Genomic DNA, 19,784 nt, shown 5'->3' with positions numbered 1-19,784 from the left:
TCCTTACAACATGTCAAGGCACCCAACTGTTTTAGCAGTCGTCATATTCTTCGCCACTCACTCATGCTAAAAATGTCCATTTCCCCTTCATGAAATAGTAAAATAATTAATTTTATTAAATCTCAATCATTGAATGGATATGTGGGGCAAAGTACGCATAAAGCACTTCTGCTTTATACTTTTATACTTGAGCACAAGGCTGTCCAGAAGATTTGGCTGCCCAAACCAAAAGCACTTGTGTGATTAAATTGTGAGCTGAAATTGGTGCTTTTCTCATGGAACACTATTTGTACTTGAAAAGATGAGTAACAAACTATGGTTGATCAGACTAAAGTATTCAGCACAAATTCTCCCAGAAATGAAATAAAGTGAGCCTGTCATTTCAAGGAACTGATACTATTTGTTATCAAGGATAAAACTTCAGCTTTCAAATGAAAACTAGAATTTTGAAAAATTGTACCTGCCACCACGAGCTTGCCAGCTTCCTAATACTTCATGACATTTATGATAGGATGGATGATGATATTAATGAATATGATTTGATACTGAATAATGTAACATGCCAACATTAGGAAGATCTGTATAACACAGTGTACTGTTATTTTCCAAGTAACCAATGTTTGACATTAGAAAATCATGCATGGGTAAAATATCCATTTAAAATCTAAGCTAGAAAAAAAAATCTAAGCTAGACATATGGATTTCAACATAACAGAATAAGAAAAGTACATTGATAATTTTATATCCGTCATTGCAACTACCCTTAAAAAAAACTATTACCTGTGAAATTTGATATGATATCCAAGCATATCCATGATTATTTTTAAGCTGTTAAGTACTCCTATTTGAGTGAGTACATGAGTGAGAGGTGGGATTTTCTTCCTCTTCTTAAAGCAAAACAGTGTAACATATAAAACACAGAAGCAGATGTAAGAATGCAGCTATTTTCTATTAAGTCACACATCTGTTTTACACAAATGTAAAACAAGGCCACTCCTACGATGGTTGTTATAAAAAACAAAAACAGAAATCAAATGTTGGTGAAGAAGATGGAACTCCTGTTCACTCCTGACAGGAATATAAAATGGTACAGGTGCTGTGGGAAACATAGCGGTTCTTCAAAAAAATTAAATACAAAATTACCATAGGGGCCCACTAATTCTAAGTATACATGCTAAAGAACTGAAAGGAGAGACTCAAATAGATATGTGCACATCCCGTGATCACAGCAGGATTATTCAAAATAGCCAAAAGATGGAAACAAGCCAAATGACCATGGACCGGTGAATAAATATGTGGTATTTTGATACAGTGGAATATTATTCAGCCATAAAAAGGATATTCTGACCTAAGTTATAATGTGGATGACCCTTAAAAACATGCTAACTCAAATAAGCCAGTCACAAAAGAACAAATACTATATGATTCCCCTTGTAGGAGGTACCTAAAGTAGTCAAAATCATAAAAATAGAAGAAGTAGTGGTTACCATGAATTGCAAAGAACTTAGTTACTGTTTAATGACTAAAGTGTTTCACTTTGGGACGATGAAAAAGATCTAGAAATGGATAATGGTAATAGTTGTGCAACAATGTGAATATTCTTAATGTCACTGAATTGTGCACTTAAAAATTGTGCACTTGAGGGGATCCCTGGGTGGCTCAGTGGTTTTGCACCTGCCTTCGGCCCAGGGTGTGATCCTGGAGACCTGGGATCGAGTCCTGCATTGGGCTCCCTGCACGGAGCCTGCTTCTCCCTCTGCCTGTGTCTCTGCCTCTCTCTCTCTCTCTCTCTCTGTGCCTTTCATGAATAAATAAAATCTTAAAAAAAAATTGTGCACTTGAAATGGCCAAGTGTTATATTTTGTTTATTTTACAACCATAAAAAAATTAAGGAAAAAGAAAAACCCAAACTACAAGGTCACTTTCTTACTGATTTTTTTGGAGGCGTTTTGGAAAGGTTATTTTTCATGAAAAAATGTTATTTGTGCAGGTAATGAATTTATCACTTAAAAAAAACCCCTAATAAATACTTTAAAAATCCCTTAGTTTTCATTTCTAATCTGATAAATATGGATAGGTATAATCGACATAAACAGCTTTTAGGTCCTCGGTAGTTTCTGCAAGGTAAAGGGGTCCTGAGACTAAAAAGTTTGAGAACCGCTGTCTTATACAGAATTTATTCTCTTCTCACACCTGCGTTATGGGAGTATCTTCATTTGTACCTTTAGCTGCAACTGGAAGCCGTATCACTCGCAGCCTGCAGACTAAAAGGACAATGTGAAATACGATAAAAATCATCACATTAATTCTTTATGATTACTACTATCCTTTGGATGCACCATAACCTAAGGACCGAACAACGCAAAGCTCCACACAGATGAGTGGCCTTACACAATAGAAAACTGTCAAAAAGCTTAAATGCTGGGCCTTTTCCAAAGTAGCTTTGTAAGTATCTAGCAAGAAATACACATTTCCTTTCTTCTATTGGATCTACGTTAGGATTTACAGTTTAAGGCTGGATTTGGGGATGGGGGGTGGGAGAGGCATTGTTTCCTGAAAACCACTCCATCTAGTGCATCCGTGCAAAGAATTTAATTCTCTCACCATCTTGCTACTGGTCTTTTGCAGAGGTGCGGCTTGGGAGCTAGGAAGCAATCCAAAACAGCAGCTGAGGCTGCCCCAAACCGCGTCCAACCGATAATTTCCTCCATTTTGGGCCAAGTCAATTTGCCCCGGCGAGAGGCCGAATGTTTTTACGGGGAAGAGGTAAATAAAAAGGAAATTAGGAAGCACGGACGGAGATGAGCAGCGAGAGCAGAGCGGCGGCACGCAGACCGCGGTCAACGAGCTGTGGCTAGTGAGGCGCGAGGGGCGGACTGGAGGCGCAGTTCCGGAGCCGACGGCTGCGCGCACGTTCACCGGGAGGTCTGCGGGGCGGGGCGCGGCGCGGCGCGGCGCGGCGCGGGGGGAGCCAAACGATTTTCTTGTCCGCACCCTCCTTCCGCGCTCATTCTGGGCCGGCCTGTGTGCAGCCGCAGCCCCAAACAAAGGGGAACGGACGCCCTCCCGAGGGAGCGGAGGGGGCAAGGTGGCCCCGAGGGCCCGCGGCAGGTGTCGCTCAGGGTAGGGCGCGGGCCGTGGGGACGTGCGACCGGCGCGCCCCGGGGAGGCCGAGCACCACGCCCGGCCCCAAGGTCTGCGCGAGCCCGCGCGCGGGAGGTACCTGTGGAGGCCTCGCACAGCCGGAAGGCACCGGGCGATCATGGGACGGCCGAGAGGCGGCGGCGGCGGCGGCGGCGGGGAGGCGGGAGGCGGGGCGCCGGGCAGCCGGGAGGCGGCCCCGGGAGGCAGGCGGCGGCGGCCGGGTCCGCGCCCTCCCACGTGCGGCAGCCCCACGCCGGCGCCCACTTCGGCCCCGCCCCGCGCCCCGCCCACTTCGGCACAGCGCCCCGCCCACTCAGGCCCCGCCCCGCGCGCCTGGCACCGTCCCGGGGCCAGTTCCCGCGAGAGCCCGGGGTCCCGAGCGGAGCGCGCCGCCGGGGGCGTGAGGGGCGGGGGCGCGTCGTCCTCCGGTGCGGGTAGGGGAGGCGGGGCGCCGGGGAGCCGAGAGCCGGCGGCCCCACGAGGCAGGCGGCGGCGGCGGCGGTCGGATCTGCGACCTCTCACGTGCGGCAGCCCCACGCTGGCGCCCTCGTCGGCCCCGCCCCGACCCATCCAGGCCCCGCCCCCTCTGGCCCAGGCCCCGCCCCCGTTTCGGCCCCGCCCACCCCGGGCCCCGCCCCGCGCGCCTGGCACCGCCCCGGGGCCGCTTCGGGCGAGAGCCGGGGGCCGCGGGCGGAGCGAGCAGCCGGGGGGCGGGGGCCCGAGGGGTTGGCGGCGGCTGCGGCGGCCTCGGAGCCGGGGAAGTTTGGGCGGCCGCGGGCCGTGCTGCGCTCGGGAGCCGGGCTGAAGCCGGAGGACCAGGGGGCGCGCGAACCGGCCTCCGGACGCCCCCCGGGCCCGCTGCCACCGTCTCGCGTCCTCGCCTGGTAAGAGGCTGCGGGCTGGGCTGGGCGTCCCCCCCCCCCCCCCCCGGGGCCTGCACCGCCCCGCCGCTCCCGCCTGGGCCACCGCGGGCCTGGGGCCTGGAGGGAGGGAGCCGGAGCTCGCTGTGCCCGGGGTGGAGCCCGGGGAGAGGCCTGCGGGAGGGGGCTCGCCCCCCGCCCCCCGCCCCCCGGCCCCCGGCCCCCGCCGTGCGGTTTTCACCTTCCGTCCTGGGGCCTTATTTTTAGTGCTTGCAGCCCCGTGGCCTGGAGACTGCGCTCGCCTTGGAAATAAGCGCAGAAATAATAAACACGCTGGCGGCGGGTACCACACCCTGGCTGTGGCTTAGGGAGCCCGGAGAGCAGATGGATGATGCGATTGAGTGCAAATGAGCCGCCGGTGCCGCCTGGCCCTGCGCCACAGCTCGGAGGCGGTAGTATCCGAGTGAATGAACCTGCCCCGGAGCTTGCAGCTCGTCCCCGGGAGCTCGGCTGCTGCGGAGAGCGCCGCTCGGCGTGTAGCATCCTCCGACCCAGGCCACGACCTCAGGTCTCCATCCAACAGAAATGCCGTTTTTTATTAAGAATGACACTCGGTGGTTGAACACCTTCTCGTTATTAAATACATTTCCTCCTCCTGTGACAGTCTAAGCCTGCAAAAGTTGGTGCAGGGTAAATTCATACCTACATTTAAAAAAAAAAAGGAAGAAGAATCTCTTGAAACTGAGGAAGATGCTCGTTGTCGATCAGCTTCTGAGTCAGCAGTATGAAAATCTCCCTCCACTGAGTCCTGAGGCCTTTGGGGGATTTCTACATCTGTAGCTAGACCCCCCCCCCCACCCCCACCCCGTCCTGATCTCTATTTCTACTATGCAGACTGTTAGGGTAGCAGGGACAGTGAGAGCCTAAGCTTGTGTTCTACATGTTTTGAGAAAAATTTTACTTTGGCAAGTTCTGACATAATCTAACACTGCTGGGTGTAGGTGAGAATATGTATTTCGTTACGTATTTTTGTCCTCCTGAGTCTTTAAAAAGAAGAACGAAGGTAATACAGGGTTTTTCTTTTTTTCTTTTTTTTTTCTTTTCTTACTTCTGATGTGATTTATGACCTTGTTATTTATAACCTTTCCTGGCTGATTCTTGAAGCAGTGTTTTCCTTTCTTTTATCAGGGAAAAAGTGTTTAAGCTTTTAAAATGTCATCTATCAAGCACTTAGTTTATGCAGTTATTCGTTTCTTACGGGAACAAAGTCAGATGGATGCTTATACTTCAGATGAACAAGAAAGTTTGGAAGGTAGGCACCTGCTCTTTATGTCCATTTGTGTTATAATAATAAGCCAAGACTATAATAGCTGTAAGCGTGACTTTATGATCTATTATATTTTTTATTTATTAAAGATTATATTTATTTATTCATGAGAGACACAGAGAGAGAGGTAGAGACACAGGCAGAGGGAGAAGCAGGCTCCATGCAGGGAGCCCGATGTGGGACTCGATCCTGGATCTCCAGGATCACGTCCTGGGCTGAAGGCAGCAGGGGCTAAACCCCTGAGCCACCCAGGCTGCCCACTTTATGATCTATTATAACAAAATCAAAATATTTTATTGACAATTCAAGAAGAAAGATTGTGTTTCCATTTTCTGAGGCTTGTTTTCATTAACGACAGAATAAGAGGACAATCATTCATTTATTGAACAACTGTATGGTGTCAGAACTATGCTGATCATACAAAATCATAGGGATTTTTTTTCTTAACAGTTAACAGTAACTGTTAAGTTAGTATTATCCTTATTTAACAGATAATGAATGAAACCAGATAGATTAAGTAACGTAACATAACAACGACATAATGTGGCAAAGCTGAGATTTAAATCCCGGCTTTTACTCTGAAGGTCTTGTCTCTTCCTAATAGAAAAGCATCCCGTTTAGAATCCATATATGAAAATACCTTAGTCATCATAAAAGCACTATGTAAAGTGTAATAATTACATCACAATTAAGCTATGACAACTTTCTGTTCCGGGATTTGAAAATGGGAGGATTTCACTGGTGTTCTGCATGAGCTTTAAATATTAGATTTGGTAATCTGTTAAATTGAGCTGGACTTGGATGACAGCATCACGTGTTTCTTTGAACACCATCTTTTCTGCTTCATGTTTATGCATTATAATATTTAAATCCAGTATAAGCATAACAGGATACAATGCTGCAGATGGGCTTGGGGAGGTTCAATGAGCGTAGCTTCTTTGTGCCCTGAAGACTTAATTATTGCAATGAGATAGTACACTTAGGAGAATTTAATGAATTATAATACAATTTGATTTTGCCATCTAGAGGCTGTTTCTCCTATGAAGGGGATACATCTATTAATTTCAATAAGCACTTCCATTGTGAATATGCTTTTAAGAGGTGGGGATGAAAACTGGGCATTTGCTCTAAATCTGCTTGCAATCTGGTGAGACGCTGTCTTTCCAGGTGGCAGTGAGAGGAGCAGGTGACACACAGTTGGAGAACATTGCAATCGGTTCATTTCATATTAAGGTTCTTTTTGTCCTTGGTGGTTAGACTATGTGAAGATAAATCTAAAGAAAATATTGGTTATGGTTGCTCAGTAGCAGACAGATAAAGGCAGTCATTTAATAAAAGATGTTTCTTCTCCAATCAAACGCAGTATAATACTTCTAAAGGCCAGAAAGAAAATTGAGTTTTTTAAAAAATCAAGATGTTATGTCCTATTTTTAGGATGGTCTTCAGCCAAAAATATGTGCCTTCAGCTGTTTGTTATACATGGAAGTCAGAAATGGTGCCAATTGTTTTTGACCGACCCCTATTTTTGACTCTATGAGTCTAATTTAATTGAGTATGAAATCATGTGGGGGAAGTCTGCCCACCTTCTAGACATTTAAAAAAGCCCTGGAAAAGGAGCCTAAGTTCTAGTACCAGCCTTCCCATAGCAGTAAGGTCTTATAGTCTTATCAGCTTTGAGCTTTTGCATCATATTATGTCACCCACTCCTAATTGTTGTCATCTACTGACATCTGTTTCATGTGGCTTCTGCTCCCTGTCACTCTCTCGAGTACTACTCTATCTTATTCTTGGCAGTTGCAATGACCTCATAGATGTTTCTTTCATTTTTCTCAGCACTCTGTTCCTTGATCTTCTGTCCTCCAGTGATCTCAACCACTCAGCTGCATGGTTATACCCTAGACTAGTGGTTTTCAACGTAGGGTGATTTTGCAATGTCTGGAGATATTTTTTTTTTTTTTTTTTTGATTGTCACTACTAAGGGGCTGGTGTTACTGGCACCTAGTGGGTAGAGGCCATGGATTCTGCTAAACATACTATAATACACAGGACGGCCCCCAAGAACAAAATCCAAAATGTCAGTAGTGCCAAGGGTGAGAAACTCTTCCCTGGACCTTATCCTTACTAAAATTGCATTCTCTCCATAATGTCTATTGTAGACATTTCACTTCCTGACCAGTACTGCCTGTCTTTCCAGGTCACTCCCTCTAGAATCCCTACCCCAACTATTTGACCCTATGAATACCCCCCCCAGTCTGTTGATCCCATACCTTTTACACTCCTCTTCTTACCTTTCTTAGATTCCATGATTCATTATTATATTATATATTATTATTATATGATATATTATATATATCATATATATTACATATTATTATATTATATATATTAGAGATACACCCTTGTATATCTCTTCCTTTCTTGCAAAACCCAGCCTCATGTAAATTCAGCTTTCCACCAACTCTGTGCTCATATCCATGTGACTATGTATAAACGGAGCAAAACATAAAACTTTGTTGAATGGTCCCACTTTGAATTCATGACCATGAGCCTCAGGTGGACCTTTAACGCTGCCTGGCAATCACACTATCTCTTCCAAGTTCATTCATATTTTTGCTTTCCTAGGCCACTACTTTAGCACTTTCTGGTGTCTCCTCAAACCCTCAAACCTCCTCTCCTGTACTCACTTTTAATTGATGACCGTGCTTCCTACTCTACCAAGAAAATTAAAGTAATAAAATAACTTCCACAGACTTCCCCTGCCCCATCTATCCACACACCAACATCTACACCCCCCACCAACACTCTGCCTGCCTGCCTGTTACCATATGCCTTGGACTAAATATTTATGTTTTCTCAAAATTCATATGTTGAAACCTAATGCCCAGTGTGATATTAGGAGGTGGGGCCTTCATGATTGGGATTCATGCTCTTATGAGAGACCCCAGAGAGTTCCTTTGCTCCTTCTACCATGTAAGGACGCAGCGAAGAGGCACCATCTCTGAACCAGAAAGCAGGTTATCACTAGACACTAAATTTGCTGGTGCCTTAATATTGAACTTTCCAGCTTCGAGAACTATGAGAAATAAATTTCTTTTGTATAGAAGTCACCTTGACTATGATGTTTTGTTAGAATGGCACAAATAGACTAAGATACTGTAGATGAACTATCCATCGACTTTTCTAAATGAAACCTCTCTGCTGGCACACTGGATCTCATTCCATCCTGTCTCGCCTACTCTGGGATGTCATTCTAGTTACTCTACCCTTCTTCTCTTACATCAGCAAGTTTTCACTCTGTACTGGATTATTTTTATCAGGATAGATGTTTCATTATTTTTCCCTTCTTAAAAAAAAAAGCAAAAACAACCGCTTATTACTCTTGCTGTATTACTCCCTGCTTCTAAACTTCTGCCTCCTTCTATTGTCTTCCCCTTTTGCTGGAAAACTCTTTGAAAGAATTGTGTGTACTTGTTTTTTAAAGTTCCTCTTCTATTCCTTCTTAAACCCCCTATTCCAGTTAGGCTTTTGCCTCAGTCTCTTTCCACTTGTACTATTCTCATTAAGGTCATCAAGGATTTCTGGTGATTTAGTTAAGTGGTCAGTTCTCAGTCTCCATCTGTCTTATTAGCTGCCATTGATAATGCTGATAATCTCTCTCGTCTTGCCCCCAACCTCCCTCCACCTCACCCCCCTCCCATCCTGCCACTGCTCTATACTTGATTTACTTGGCTTCCAGGATACCTCCTCACACTCTTAGTTTTCTTCTTCTCTCATGGCCTGTTCCTTCTGTCTCCTTTACTACCTTTTCTTCTTTTCTCTGACTTGGAGTGCCCCGGGTCCAGTGCTTGATCTTCTTTTCATTATCTGTACTTACTTTTTTGATGGTATCATTCAGTTTCTTGGCCTTCAGCCAAGACCTTCCTTCTGAACTGCAGATTTTTATATCCAACTGCCTACTAGGTATCTCCACTTCTATGTCTAATAGGCATCTCAAACTGAACATTTCCAAGACTGAACTCCTGATCCTCCCACCCAAAATCTGTTCCCCATCTCAGTTGATGGCAACTCTTATCTTTTCCACTTGCATAGGCCCAAAACTTGGACATCATTCTGGACTCTTCTCTTTCTCTCAGACTCTGCATTTAATCATTAAATGATTAAATCCTGTTGGCTGTGCCTTCAACATATATATCTAGAGTCTTACCATGTCCTCCCACCTTCACTGATGTCACCCCTGGGTAGAATTAAGTATTTCTCCTCTGTTTTAATGTAGTAGCCTCTTACAGGTCTGTCTGCTTCTGTTCTTGCAGCTTTGTTGAATATTCCCAACACAGCCACCAGTGACCTTTTCAAACAGAGTATGTCAGGGGTGCCTAGCTGGCTCAGTCAGTGGAACATGCAACTCTTGATCTTGGGGTTTTAAGTTTGAGCCCCACATCGGGTTATAGAGATTACTTAAAAATAAAATCTTTGAAAAAATTAACAAAAAAATAAAACAGAGTATGTCAGATTCTATCATTATTCCACTCAAAATCTTGCCGTGACTCCTCATGTTACTTAGTCATTGTTTAAAGGATTTATATAATTTGGACTTCAGCGATGTGTTGTTGACAGACGCTTCCCCTTTCTCATTTGGCTATAACCAAATTAGCTTCCTAACTCTGAATATACTATATCCTCTTTCCTAAGGGCTTTGGCTGTAGTTTTTTTCTGCTTAGATTGTTATTTCTCCATATAATAGTAATGCCCCCATCTTCTTTGAGTCTTTGTCAAATCTCTTTTCTGAATGAGACCTATGCTGGGCACTCATATCTGCAGCCTGCTTCTCTGCTCTACTCTCTATACTTGCAGTACTCTTTACTGCTTATAGCCTACCTCTCCACCCCTACCCCCAAGAAGTCAGGGATCTTTTCTGTTTTAGTCACTGATTTATCTAAAGCATGTAGAAAAGTGCCTGACACGTAGTAGGTGCTCAATAAATATTTGTTGAATTGGGTTGATGAATTGAGTCAAGTGATCGTGGGCATATCACTTAGTTGATCTGTAGCACAATTTCTAAGGCTGTTAGGTGAAGCCTCTGACTCTTCTCCATCTGATAGATTTGTCAAGAGGATCAGAATCAGTGATGACAGGTACCTGGCATATGGAAGCTTTTGAATAAAGTGGTACATGGGATATCATAGTGTTGTATAGAAGTCTTCACTTGCCCTGCTCCTCATTAGTACCAAATGCACTGTTATTATTTGTGGTTAAAGGGGAACAAGAATTATATAGTGTACTTGTTTATATTTGTAGGACTTATTCCTGAGTAAGGAATTTGTATTACTTATTCCTGAAAGAAGGCTTGAATTTGTTTTATAAATGAGAATCTTGAGGTAAAAGTAAGAGAAATTACTGTAACTAGGTTATTTGATTTTTTTTTTTTTTTTTGGTTGTATGAAAAACGATAACGAAATAGTCCTGAGTTCTTGTCGTGCTACCCACCCTGCCACTTACTGCCTACTCTTTTTGCCTGTTTCTTTTGCTGGAAAACTCTTTGAAAGAGCTATCTATACTGCTCTTTTCTAATTCCTCTCCTTCTATTCTTTCTTGGACCCATTCCAGGTAGGTCTTTGCCTCAATCTCTCACCCACACTGTTATCATCAAGGCTATCAATATTTTGGCTACTGGGTTTACTTATCAGACAATTCTGTTTGCTTGTGTAGGGAATCTAAAATAGTAAACTCACAGAATGATGGTTGCCAGCAGCTATGAAAGAGCAAATAGGGAGGTGATGGTCAAAGTAATTAAGTTCTGGGGACTGACTAGTCTGCCCAGTGCCTATCATTAATTATGTTATATACTTAAAGTTGGGTAAGAAGGTAGACCTTAGGTTAAAGTGTTCTTACAACACACGTACACACGATAATAAAGGTGGTGAGAGGAAGCTTTGGGAGGTGATGAGTATGTCTCTGGCATTGACGGTGGTGATGATTTCATGGGTGTATGCTTATCTCCAAACTCATGGAGTTATAGACATTAACTATGAACAGCTTTTTATATGTCAACCATACTTCAGTAAAGTGGTTTGAAAAAACACACACCAAATAATTGTGTTTAAAACAAAACAGCCACCTCCTTTAATGATATTTAATTCTATCTAATATGAACCAGGTCTGTGTTTTAAGGTGAATGGCAGAGGAAATAAGGGAGATGAACTGAATTGCTTCAACAGGATAGGGCATAAAAATCCCTCAGTTACCACATGGACTGTTCACCTGTCCTTGTTGCGCAGTAAAGTTATATACTCTGGGTTTTGGTTAAGGACTTGGTTGTGTACTATCCCTCTTTCCCATGGTTGTGTATTAATGTTTTGGTGGAGAGGAGTGCTTTTCTTCAAAGGGTTTATTGTTATTTTTTTTTCTGTAATTAAACTATGACTTCCATTGTAAATGAAGATGTAGATTAAATTTATTGAACACCTATTATTTGCCAGATCTGCTAAAGTCATAGATGAGTAAGATGCAGTCTTTATCCTCAGAGGCAGTCTAATGTGGGAGACATTTAAATGCATGGAATATAGTATGATAAGTTCAATAATAGAAACCTGTACCAGCGACATGGCACAGTAAAGGCAGTGACCAGTCTGATCAGGAAGGGAAGATACTGATCAGAATAAGTATATACATATAAACACACACATACATTTGCCATTATTACTATTGTTGTTGTTCGCATTGACTGTCTTCATGGCAGTGGGAGTCTATTTTCTTGTGGCCCAACGTTTATAGTGCTGGTATGACTGAAGTGCCAGAACAAGTGCTTGGCAAGAATAGACATTGAAAGGGGCACCTGGGTGGCTCAGTTGGTTAGGCATCTGCCTTCGGCTCAGGTCATGATCCCAGGGTCCTGGGGTCGAGCCCCACATCGGGCTCCCTGATCAACTGGGCACCTGCTTCTCCCTCTCCCTCTGCCTGCCGCTCCCCCTGCTTATCCTCTCTCTCTGTCAAATAAATACATAAAGTCTTAAAAAAAAAAAAAGAGAAGAATAGAAATTGAGAGAATGAGGAATGGGTAAATAGTAGATTATATTCTATGTAAAAGATCCTCTGACTCCTTCTTGCAATTGGTAACTTAGTTGCTTATTCAGTCCCTTTTCTAAGGAGAATTGTTTGCTGGTTAGTGAAAGTAATAGTATTTCTTTTATGGCAGAGGTATTTTTCTCAGGACCACTGAAGGATCTCTCTTATATATGGAAGCTAATAAATGAACAAACCAAGCACGTGGGTACAGAGAAGAAATTGGTGGTTGTCAAAGGTAGAGAGTAGGGTGAGAGAAATGGGTGAAGTGTTTTTGTTTAGTTTTTAGTTTCGGTATATTGAATACAAATAAAGTCATACGCAAATGGAAGTGAACCTGCTGCACGCTGTCTGGGAGTACACTGGACACTTGGCTACATTCTCATCTTGTGGAGCCGGGAGAGAATTCCTCCTCAAAGGAGAGCATCCTGAGGACGGGAATCCGCATCCATTCCCGTCCAGGAGTACTTGTAGAAACGACAGGCTATCTTTCTTTCTTTCCCATAATTGCCCTGGTTTGAGCCCCTTGTTTGTTTAGATCATTTAAGTAGGAACCCTCTGTGGTCAGAGTGGTGGTTTCCTCCACTCTGTCATGTAGCTGGTGTGTGTTTCTGTCATTGAACTTACTATACTGTATTCCATGCGGTTGGATGTCTGTCTCTGTGAGGATGAGGCCTGTATCTTATTCCCTGTCTAATCCATTCTCAGCATTCCTACCACACTTCTGGTTCTAAACACAAATCCAGGTATGTTCTTCTCCTTCACTGAATTCTTTAATGGCTCTCCATTTGCCCATAGTGTGACGTGAGGCGCCTTGTCATCCAACAGCAGTGACTTGCTCTCTCGCATCGTCTCCCACCATGTCTTTCCACCTCTTCCATCCCCTGACCGGTTATCTTGCCATACACTGAATGCAGCCCCGTTTAACATGCCATGTATTTTTGGGTTTGTCTGCCTCCTTCTCTCAACATAAGCTTCATCACATGGATAATGAGGCATTAAAGATTTTTGTCTTTAAATTAACTGTTGTATTTCTACCATCTTAGAACAGGACCTTGCACATCTTAGAACAGGACCTTGCACCTCAACAGGTGCTTGAGGTAAATTTGCAGGCAATGAATGAATTTTTTTAAAGCCAACCTATCTTCACCTAAGTAAATATACCAGGATTGCTATTTAGTGCCTCCCATGAGCCAGAAATTGTGTCTGTTACTATTTTTGGTCAGATTGAGAGTCTGTTTCTCAGAATTGAAAAAAAAAGATTTTTTTGGTTCGTTTTATTCAAGCCTTTAGAACATTGGTGGCTAATCAGATATTGGCAGAGAGGAATCAGTTGTTGATGACTTGCTTCAATAAGAATATGATGTAATGGATATATTGAGAAATTATATTCTAGGTAACATTTTTCTTTAAGTAAGGAATAAGAAATCAAGTTATCTTCCCTCAGCAGCTGGTCTATAAACAGAAATCTCTATGTAGCTGAACCATTTAGTTTTTCCTTATGTTCTGTGATCATAAATACTGAATTACCATAGATTGCACAGAATGCAGATTTCTACCAAAAATAAAAGGTCGTTCCTTATTTTAGGTTGCTAATTTTTTTTTTCACTATTCAAATTTATTTCAAGTTGCAATTCAGTGCTTGGAGACAGTTTTTAAAATCAGCCCAGAAGATACCCATCTAGCAGTTTCACAGCCTCTGACAGAAATGTTCACCAATTCCTTCTGTAAGGTAAGCTGTCACTGTTTTCTCATTAGTATCTGATTTAAGTATGACTACGATATTACGTTGTTAACATCTGAGGGGCTAGGCCTTTACGTAAATAACCTCCTCCTTGAGCATAAGGTCGATAGTCCACATGGAGATGATTTGGGACCTAAAATATAACTTTTAATGTGCTTTAGATTTTCATGTTAGTAGCTATGAGCATCCTCTCACCTTCATTCATTCATTCATTCATTCATTCATTTTAAAGATTTTATTTATTCGTGAGAGACACAGGGAGGCAGACACACAGGCAGAGGGAGAAGCAGCCTCCATGCAGGAGCCCGACCCCCGGGCTCCAGGATCATGCCCTGGGCTTAAGGCTGTGCTAATCTGCTGAGCCACCTGGGCTGCCCTCACCTTCTTTTATATTTAATGATATGTCTTAGTTGCTTTTTAAGTCCTTTCTAATACCTGAGCATTTTTTAGATTTCTGACATGGAATAAAACATGGAATACAAGTTAAAAAAATTTTCCTGTTTATAAAGCAACTATGTAGAAATACATTCATCAGGAATTGAATCATCATTTGAAGCATATTTAAATTGGGCCATTGATAGGGCTCTTTAAACAGGGAAGGTTCAAGGTCATTGTGCAAAAGTAATGCCAAACATCAAATTTTCTGATCTGTGCTCTTGAGAACTGTTTACAATAATGGTCTTGGGTTTCTGGCCTTTTCAGGGAATATGGAACATAAATTTGTCTGAAAAAAAAATGTTTTTAAAGACAGTTTGCTTGCTTGCTTTTTCTGAGAAACAGCATAAACAGGAAGCAGGGAGGGGTAGAAGGAGAGGAGAAGAGAGAATGTAAGCAGGCTCCATGCCTCCTGTGGAGCCCGATGGGGGCTCAATCTCACAACCCTGAAATCATGACCTGAGCCAAAATCAAGAGTCTGACACTTAACTGACAGAGCCACCCAGGCTCCCCTTAACCTGTCTGAAAAATGTTAAGGTTACTGAGTTTAGGGCCCTGGAATGACCTCTGATGTGTTTTGTCATTTCATTTTGGTGCCTCATGAAGTCCTTTTGTTACTCTGGTTCTGTATTCGAGCTTCAATATGGATTGAGGAACTCGGGCGAGAGGCTGAGGCATGTGGTATTATACTTCATACTGGCAGGGATGTTGCTGAGACTACCACATTGACTGTAGAACTTGTTGGAAGAGGTTCTGAGAGTTGCAATGAAGACGGCAATTTGGCAGTATATGTTGTCTCTATACTTGGAAAAAAGAATAATGCAGTTATCAGACAGATCAATTCTGATTCAATGATAAAGCTGTAAAGAGATAGTGACATGTCTGTGTGCTCCCCATCACAGGATTCCCCGGTTCTTCTCTTTGGTTGCTGTGGTTTTTTTGATTGCTGGGCTTCTGGCCTCCTTAGGGAACTCCATTTCAGTGGCTGGATATGCCCCTGGTTAAAGTTGACTTTATTTAACTCATAGATTCCCAAGAGTCCTGTGCTTCAGACAACACTTGGATTTGCTCACTCCTTAGTGTCTGTCACTGTTGACCTCATACTAGAGATCAGAACTCTTTTTTGCCTCCCAGGAAGCTCAAGTTGACTCTTGCACTCTGTTTAAATAGGGCTCTGTTTTGGGATGCCTGGGTGGCTCAGTGGTTGAGCATCTGCCTTTGGGGGCGTGATCCCGGGGTCCTGAGATCGAGTCCCACATCAGGCTCCCTGCAGGGAGCCTGCTTCTCCCTCTGCCTGTGTCTCTGCCTCTCTTTGTGTCTCTCATGAATAAATAAATAAAGTCTTTTTTAAAAAAATAGGACTCTTTTCTTTCTCTCTTACTATTTTCCTCTGATTGTATTTAATCATAAAATTTTTTTACTTACTATTTTTAAAATATAATTTCTTGGAACTGGCTCCATTGTGTATCTGCATAGTGTTATTTGTGGTGTCAGTCCTCTGTTACTCCATTTTAACAGCAGCAATTTCATCACATGTGTGTTTGTTAGCAGAGTAACCCAGAGAGTCCAAAACTTGCCTGAATCAGTATCAAGACTTATAATTAAATAAATTATTTGTCTCTATTCAGCCATAAAAAGGAAAGAAATCTTGCCGTTTGTAACAACATAGTGGAGGGTATTATGCTAAGTGAAATAAGTCATTCAGGGGAAAGATAAATGCCAGATGATTTCACTTATATGTGGAATCTAAAAGGCACACAAATAAGCAAAGGGAAAAAAAAGAAGCGAGAGAGAGAGAGAGAGACAAACCCAGAAACAGACTCCTCACTATAGAGAACAAAGGGATGGTTACCAGAGGGAAGGAGGGTGATGTGGTGGGTGAAATAGGTGATGGGGATTAAGGAGTGTGCTTGTGATGAACGCCAGGTGTTGTATGGAAGTATTGAATTACTGTGTCGTATACCTGAAACAAATATAATACTGAAGTTAACTGGAATTAAAATAAAAACTTAAGAAAAAAAGAAATTATTTGTCCCACCAAGTGTCCTTGGTTGTTATGTTGATTGTTTTAGTTTTAGGATACTGTTCTTGTGTTTTTCCTCCCAGTTAAGTTTATATCCCAAATGGATTCATTCCTTTTATGTAAAGTAGGTGACAATCATCCCCACATTATAGGCTGCTTAAATGTATTCGGTGAATATGAGAATTAGTTTTCAAAGTTGTACAACTGTGGCAATCTCATTAAACTAATTCAGGAGGATTTAAAAGACAAAATGGATTAGAGGTCATTTTTCAATATGCCACTTTTCTGACTCAAAAAGTCACTTTTTCCCCATGCATTAACTGCCCAGGCGAAATAGAAGGAACCCTGACAGCAAGTACCGCAGGGCAGTGTCGTGTGTCCTTGATAAATGTCTATCCTCGGAGACTGTAGTCAGTTTTAAGTAGTGACTTCTAGTTACCAGGATTCCCATTTTGATTTTATACTTTGTTATTCTAATACTTTATGTTTAGAAAAACTGATTAGTAGAGAAGGATTACAAAAAATAAGAACAACTCATATGCTTGATGAATGATTTCATACTTGAGAATATTTTTGTGTAATTAGCAAAGTATATTTCCAGTGTTAGAGTTACCAAGTTTCTTAAAACTTTAGTCAAGACAAATAACATGGTGGATATATTCTAAATGTAGTACATAGGTATATTAGCTACAAACTATGTTTTCTTGAAAACTGTAGACGAAAAAAAACTGTAGACGTATTCATGAACTTCAGAGTCAAGTGTAAAAGCACAGTTTTTAAAAGCTCTTTCAAAACTGGAGAAGTGCATTGTGTTTCCAGGGCCACTTGAGATACTTCTGCAGACACCTTTGGTTTGAGCCTTAGGAATGCAAAGGAGGTTTGAGGATGATAGTACGTACTGAAAACAGAAAATGTACATTGTTTTTTATTTTATGATGATATTATTATATATCCATTGTTTTAAAAAATTGGTCAACATGGAAAGATTTAAAGAAGAAACTGAAAATTTGATCTCCAAATATTATGGTTAACCTTTTGTGCTAGACCTTTCCTGTCTTTGTTTTTTAGCCTGTGTGCGCATCTGTGTGTGTGTGTGTGTGTATGTGTGCATGCGCAAATATTTGAATAATAGGAGCATATTATTAATGCTTCTTTTTGTCAGCTGTGAATTTGACTTAGTAGGGTATCTCTTCAGATATTAACATTATATTTCAAGATTTTCACTAATATAAACAATCTCTTGAGTATATTCCTATTCCTATTCTTTGCATAGGAATATTTAACCAGAATTTAATAGAATTTATTAGGAATTTGAGAACAACAAAGCTTCCCAACTATAGCTAATATATAATTTGAATAACAAAATATCCTGTTTTATTTTTTAATATGATGAATATATTTTCAGGAGCATGTTCCTAAACAGTGAAGCATTTTCATTCACTAAAAATATATTTGTCAATAAAATACATAGTAAACTTATAGCATAAATGTAAACTACTCAATTTATCTCCATTACCCATATATAATATACATTTATTTTATGCTTATACTATTTTATATAGTATATGCTTATACTATTATACTATTTTAAATATACTGATTATTTATATTTGTTGTGCATGAAGTTGGATTTTTTGATCTAGGAAAAGCAAGTAAAAAATTTTGATTCAGATTATCTTCTAGAGAAATTCTACATATTCATTTTCCTAATAAAAAGTATGTGAAAAAAAATAAAGTATGTGAGAGGACTTTTCCCCTATTTCTTTCTAACCATCTTATTTACAGTTAAATTTCATCACATGTAATTACAGAAGAGTTATGGTAATACAAGTTATTCATTATTATAGTTCTGTGGGATGACTCCTTTTTTATGTGGCTAAATGGAAATACATTGATTTTTATTTAATTTCAGAATGACATAATGCCTCTCTCCAACTCAGTGCCTGAAGATGTGGGAAAAGCTGACCAATTAAAAGATGAAGGTGAGTATTCCATAGAGAAATTACTTATTTCGTAAAACTTTCTGAAACTCTGGAGAAAATGACTTTGTCAATTAAGATTCTGGTTTACACTGCCAAGGCTGGATTGTTGCAAAACCAACATGGTATTTGTGAAACAGAAATAAATGTGATAGGTAGGAAGCCTAGAAACATAGTATGGCTTGTTAGCAATATAGTTATGCCTTGCTTCAAGAAAAGCAGATCTGGTGTGAATAAAACTTGGAAAACAAATATCCTAAGGGGTGATTACTTATAATGATTACTTATAACTGAACTTGCTAAGTGTACTCTAGGATCCCAAATTCTTTTTTATGCTTAAAGAAGATGAAAATAATTTTCAGTATTATTTTAACTTTCATATAGATTTAGTATTTTCAATTCTTTGAAATTTGTTCATGGCAATTGACTTAAGTATTACCCAGCACATTTAATTACTGCATTATTACATCTTCTAATAGTGGCTTTTAAAGCATTCTTAGTTTTTTTTTTTTTTTTTTTTAAGATTTATTTATTTCTTTATTCATGAGAAACACACAGAGAGAGGCACAGACATAGGCAGAGGGAGAAGCAGGTTCCCTATGTCAAGTTTGGCAAACAAGATTTGTACTGAGAAATTGGAGGGCAGGGTTTTGATATTAGCAGTGAATGAGAGCCAGGATATTCCTTGTCCTTTAGGCCGAGAGTTATTAGGGAATATTCCACGTTAAGAAGCTATCCTAACTTGGTTCAGAACCATTTTCCTGGGCTTTTACTTGCACTGAAGAAGGTAGTTTAGTTAAAAAAAAAAATGGTGTCTGAAAAGGTAGATATGGAGGAAGTATGCTTTTCCTACTCCTTGGGCCTTATCCTCTCTATTAAATTTATAAATATACACCTATATCATTGTTTTTAATGGCTCCATAGTGTTCCATGGTACTGTAAGACCATGATTTACTGACCTAGACAGATAATTTTATAATCCTAAGTAAACTCTTAATATCTTTGTCTGCATTTTTACTGTTATGTGATTGTTGTCATAGGATTATATCATAGAGTTCTGTATTTCCAACAAATACTGCTTTCAATGTTCAATTTCTTTTTTCCTCTAAGAAATGATACTATGACAGGGCCTTAAAATTTTAGAATGACAACTTTCGTAAATTACATGCAAATTCAGCAACAACTAGGGGTGCCTGAGTGGCTCAGTTGGTTA

At 41.2% G+C, this 19,784-nt stretch overlaps 2 protein-coding genes across 11 annotated transcripts in view; one reads left to right on the top strand and one right to left on the bottom strand.

Annotated features, from left to right (window-relative positions):
* The window catches only part of NLN (neurolysin), a 94,744-nt gene extending 90,182 nt beyond the window's left edge, over window positions 1-4,562 (bottom strand). The window contains exon 1 of one of the 5 annotated variants that reach the window (XM_072826650.1): window positions 4,246-4,562. In XM_072826650.1, coding sequence (XP_072682751.1) covers window positions 4,246-4,547 — 302 coding nt within the window. In that variant the 5' untranslated portion in view covers window positions 4,548-4,562. Of the gene's footprint in view, window positions 1-2,604; window positions 2,868-3,223; window positions 3,730-4,245 lie in introns of those variants that run through there. The other 4 variants (XM_072826649.1, XM_072826652.1, XM_072826651.1 and 1 more) reach the window with 4 other exon arrangements.
* Window positions 3,851-19,784, top strand: part of SGTB (small glutamine rich tetratricopeptide repeat co-chaperone beta) — a 47,241-nt gene continuing 31,307 nt past the window's right edge. For 3 of the 6 annotated variants that reach the window (XR_012031300.1, XR_012031299.1, XR_012031298.1), the window contains exons 1-4: window positions 3,859-4,028; window positions 5,193-5,316; window positions 14,019-14,122; window positions 18,505-18,574. Coding sequence is in view for 2 of the 6 variants with exons in the window: in XM_072826671.1 (XP_072682772.1) it covers window positions 5,217-5,316; window positions 14,019-14,122; window positions 18,505-18,574 (274 nt within the window). In the remaining 4 variants the exon portion in view is untranslated. Of the gene's footprint in view, window positions 4,029-4,271; window positions 4,573-5,192; window positions 5,317-14,018; window positions 14,123-18,504; window positions 18,575-19,784 lie in introns of all 6 variants that reach the window. The other 3 variants (XM_072826670.1, XM_072826671.1, XR_012031301.1) reach the window with 3 other exon arrangements.

This window comes from Canis lupus, chromosome 5 (assembly GCF_048164855.1).
Source record: "Canis lupus baileyi chromosome 5, mCanLup2.hap1, whole genome shotgun sequence".
NCBI classification, from domain to species: Eukaryota; Metazoa; Chordata; class Mammalia; order Carnivora; family Canidae; genus Canis; species Canis lupus.
The sequence above is the reverse complement of the archived record's forward strand: the minus strand, read 5'-3'. Positions and strand labels throughout refer to the sequence as shown.